The sequence below is a fragment of the Nothoprocta perdicaria genome, unplaced genomic scaffold, assembly GCF_003342845.1.
Source record: "Nothoprocta perdicaria isolate Ctin4 unplaced genomic scaffold, notPer1 scaffold_517, whole genome shotgun sequence".
Lineage (NCBI taxonomy): Eukaryota > Metazoa > Chordata > Aves > Tinamiformes > Tinamidae > Nothoprocta > Nothoprocta perdicaria.
Window position 1 is genome coordinate 6,458 of NW_020455774.1, and position 4,737 is coordinate 11,194.

Consider the following 4,737-nt stretch of genomic DNA (forward strand, 5'->3'; position numbering starts at 1 on the left):
GCTGAAAACCCGTTTTTTGGTGTCATCCCAGCCCCACCATCGCCAAAAATCCATTTTTTGGTGTCAACTTGGCCCCACCATCACCAAAAACCTGTTTTTTGGTGTCATCCTGGACCCACCATCGTTGAAAACCCATTTTTTGGTGTCATCCTGGCCTGACCATCACCAAAAACCTGTTTTTGGTGTCATCCTGACCCCAACATTGCCGAAAACCTGTTTTTTGGTGTCATTCTGGACCCACCCTGACTGAAAACGTGGTTTTTGGTGTCATCGTGGGCCCATCATGACCAAAAACCCGGTTTTTGGTGTCATTCCGGCCCCACCATCGCCAAAAACCCATTTTTGGTGTCATCCTGGCCCCATCATTGCCAAAAACCCGGTTCTTGGTGTCATCCCAGCCCTGCCATTGCCGAAAACCCGTTTTTTGGTGACATCCTGACCCCACCATCACTGAACACTTATTTTTTTTGGTTTCATCTTGGACCCACCATTGCTGAAAACCCATTTATTGGTGTCATCCTGGCCCTACCATCGTGGAAAACCCATTTTTTTTGTGTAATTCCAGCCCCACCGTTGCCAAAAACCCCATTTTTGGTGTCATCCCGGCCCCTCCATCGCCAAATGTGGTGCTTCACAGGGGATGCAGATGACAATGGTGGCCCCAGGTGCCTGTGAAACCCCTAATTACAGTGCGTTTAACCCCCCAATTAAGGATTATTTCCCCCCCGAGGTGGATTTACGCCCCCAATTAAGGATTATTTTGGTTGTGTGTGTTTTAAAAGCCAGCAGGTTGGGTAGCAGGGGCTCATGGACCCTGGTGGTACCACTGCTGACGCTACCTTTGAAGCAGGTGATGAAGTTCTTCACCTTGGCATCGTCCAGGAAGAGCTGCGAAGGGAAGTGAGAGGCATCAGCGTGGCCTCCATGAATAGGGGGCTTAATTAACACCTCATTTTAATGAGTCTGCTCATTAGTGGCCCAAAGCGATGGTTTGTTACGGAGCAGTTACCCAAGGTTGAGCTGGAACTGCACTGGGAAGAACCATGAAGGACCTGGTCAACCTGGGAGAACCACGGGGGACCAGGTCAACCCAGGGAGCACCATCCAGGACCAGGTCAAGCCACAAAGACCCACATGGGACCAGGTCAACCTGGGAAGGCTCATGAGGAGACCAGGTCAACCTGAAAAGACCTTAAGGAGACCAGGTCAACCCAGGAAGGTCATGGGAGACTCCGTCAACCCAGGGGAGCTATGAGACCAGGTCAACCTGCAAAGAACCATAGGGCATCAGGTCAACAGGAGAAAATAACGGGTGACCAAGTCAACATGGGAGAATCGAGAGGAGATTGAGGCAACCTATGAAGTCCTACCGGGGATCAGGTCAACCCAAGAAGGTCATAGGAGACCCTGTCAACCCAGGGGAAACATGAGGGGTCAGGTCAACCCGAAAGAGTCATTGAGGGACAAGGTCAGCATGGGATTGTCACTGGGGACCAGGTCAACCCAAGAGAATCATGGGGGGACCAGGTCAACTCAGGAGAACCAAAGGGGAGCCAGGTCAACCATAGGGGGACCAGGTCAACATGAGAGCATCATCGGGGATGAGGTCAACCCATAGGGCTCATGGGGGCCCAGCTCAACCTGGGACTGTCACCGGGGACCAGGTCAACCCAGGAGAACCATGGTACCAGGTCAACCTGTTAAGGGCCATAGGGGCATCCAGGTCAACCCAGGAGAACCATGGTGTGACCAGGTCAACTCACAGGGCCATGGGGGGCCTCGGTCAACCTGGGACCATCACTGGGGACTAGGTCAACCTGTAGGGCCATTGGAGGACCAGGTCAACCGCAGACCATCACTGGGGCCCAGGTCAACGCCAGAGAACCACGGGGGCACCAGATCAACCCACAGGGCCATGGGGGGCCCAGGTCAGCCCTGAAGAACCATGGGGGCACCAGATCAACCTGTATGGCCATGGTGGAACCAGATCAACCCAGGACCATCACCGGGCACTGAATCGACCCGTAGGGCCATGGGGGGACCAGGTCAACCTGGGACCTTCACTGGGGCCCAGGCCAACCTAGAAGAACCATGGTGGGCCCAAGTCAACCCACAGGGCCATGGGGGGCCCAGGTGAACCCAAGGGAACCAAGGGGGGACCAGCTCAACCCGGGATCTTCACTGGGGCCCAGATCAACCCATAGGGCCATGGGGGGTCCGGGTCAACCCAGAGAACCCCGGCGACACCCCGAGAAGGGCCACATGGCCCGGATGGGCGCCCCGCGGCGGGGAGCCGCTTCGCCCCGACCCGCACGGCCCGGTTGGTCCCGGTGGGGCCCAGTCAGTCCCAGTTGATCCCAGTTGGTCCTGATCAGTCCCAGTCCTGGTTGGTCCCAGTGTGTGCTGGTGGGTCCCAGTCGGTCCCGGTGGGTCCCAGTAGGTCCCAGTGGGTCCCAGTCCGTCCTGCTCGGTCTCGGTCAGTCCTGGTGGGTCCCAGCTGGTCCTGCTCGGTCCTGGTGGGTCCCGGTCAGTCCTGGACAGTCCCGGTTGGTCCCAGTGGGTCCCACTCAGTCCTGCTCAGTCCTGGTGGGTCCTGTTCAGTTCTGGCTGGTCCTGCTTGGTCCCAGTTGGTCCCGCTGGGTCCCAGTTGACCCTGATCGGTCCCAGTGGGTCCTGGTGGGTCCCGGCTGGTCCCACTCAGTCCCGGCTGGTCCCACTCAGTCCGGGTGGGTCTTGGCCAGTCCCGTTCGGTCCCGGTTGGTCCCACTCAGTCCTGGCTGGTCCCAGTCAGTCCCGGTCGGTTCCAGTTGGTCCGGGTGTGTCCCAGTTGGTCCCAGTAGGTCCTGGTCAGTCCTGGCTGGTCCCGGCTGGTCCCAGTGTGTCCCGGTGTGTCCTGGCTGGTCCCGCTCAGTCCTGGTGGGTCCCAGTAGGTCCCGCCCAGTCCCAGTGGATCCCAGTCGGTCCCAGTGTGTCCCGGTGTGTCCTGCCCAGTCCCGGTGGATCCCAGTGTGTCCCGACTGGTCCCGGTGGGTCCTGGTCAGTCCTGGTCGGTTCCAGTGGGTCCCGGTGGGTCCCAGTCGATCCCGGTCAGTCGCAGTCTGTCCCAGCTGGTCCTGCTCGGTCACGGTGTGTCCCGGTGTGTCCTGGTGTGTCCCGGTCAGTCCCAGTCTGTCCCAGCTAGTCCCGGTGTGTCCCGGTGTATCCCAGTCAGTCCTGGCCGGTCCTGGTGTGTCCCGGTTGATCCCGCTCGGCCTGCTCGGTCCCGGTCAGTCCTGGTGGGTCCCGCTCGGTCCCGGTTGATCCCGCTCAGGCCTGCTCGGTTCTGGTGTGTCCCAGTGTGTCCCGGTCAGTCCCAGTCAGTCCCGGTGTGTCCCGGTCAGTCCCGGCTGGTCCCGGTCAGTTCCAGTCGGTCCCGGTGGGTCCCGCCCGGTCCCGGCGTGTCCCGGTTGATCCCGCTCGGGCCTGCTCGGTCCCGGTGTGTCCTGGAGTGTCCCGGTCAGTCCCGGCTGGTCCCGGTCAGTTCCAGTCGGTCCCGCCCGGTCCCGGTGTGTCCCGGTTGATCCCGCTCGGGCCTGCTCGGTCCCGGTGTGTCCCGGTCAGTTCCAGTCGGTCCCGGTCAGTCCCGGCGGGTCCCGCTCGGTCCCGGTTGATCCCGCTCAGGCCTGCTTGGTTCTGGTGTGTCCCAGTGTGTCCCGGTCAGTCCCGGCTGGTCCCGGTCAGTTCCAGTCGGTCCCGGTGGGTCCCGCCCGGTCCCGGCGTGTCCCGGTTGATCCCGCTTGGGCCTGCTCGGTCCCGCTCGGTCCCGGTGTGTCCCGGTCAGTTCCAGTCGGTCCCGCCCAGTCCCGGTGTGTCCCGGCGGGTCCCGCTCGGGCCTGCTCGGTCCCGGTGTGTCCTGGAGTGTCCCAGTCAGTTCCGGCTGGTCCCGGTCAGTTCCAGTCGGTCCCGCCCGGTCCCGGTGTGTCCCGGCGGGTCCCGCTCGGGCCTGCTCGGTCCCGCTCGGTCCCGGTGTGTCCCGGTCAGTTCCAGTCGGTCCCGGTGTGTCCCAGCGGGTCCCGCTCGGGCCTGCTCGGTCCCGCTCGGTCCCGGCGGGTCCCGGCGTGCCCCGTGTCCCCCGGACACCTGGCCCTGGTGATCCACGTAGTAGAAGTACTCGCGGGTTCGCGGGCCGGGGCTCTGGCCCTGCCGGTACCCGGCACCCGCCGCCGCCCGCGCCGCCAGCCGCAGCCGCATCCGCCCCGCGCCGCCGGAAGCGGAACCGGCGCGAGGCGGAAGCGGAACCGAGCGCCCGCGGCGCCGCTCCCGGATCGTGTCCCCGCCCCCTCCCCGCGCTGCGCTCCGGGCGGCCCCGCCCGCCCCGGAGACCCCGTGTGGCCCCTATAGCCCCATATGGACCCCTATAGATCCATGTGTGTCCCATATGTACCGCCTATAGCTCCATATGGACCCCTATAGCTCCATATGTGTCCCCTATAACCCCATATGTACCGCCTGTAGCTCCATATGTGGCCCCTATAGCCCCATATGTACTGCCTATAGCTCCATATGTACCACCTATAGCCCCATATGTACCGCCTATAGCCCCATATGTGTCCCCTATAGCCCCATATGTACCACCTATAGCTCCATATGTACTGCCTATAGCTCCATATGTGTCCCCTATAGCCCCATATGTACTGCCTATAGCCCCATATGTACCGCCTATAGCTCCATATGTGTCCCCTATAGCCCCATATGTAC

General features: G+C 61.7%; 1 protein-coding gene across 1 annotated transcript in view; it reads right to left on the reverse strand.

Annotated features, from left to right (window-relative positions):
• CUNH8orf82 (chromosome unknown C8orf82 homolog) overlaps positions 1-4,230 on the reverse strand; it is a 5,754-nt gene extending 1,524 nt beyond the window's left edge. Inside the window, exons 1-2 of the mRNA XM_026048158.1 lie at positions 4,120-4,230; positions 840-888 (exon numbers count right to left, since the gene is read on the reverse strand). Coding sequence (XP_025903943.1) covers positions 840-888; positions 4,120-4,230 — 160 coding nt within the window. The remainder of the gene's footprint in view (positions 1-839; positions 889-4,119) is intronic.
• Between the last annotated feature and the right edge of the window lie 507 nt (positions 4,231-4,737).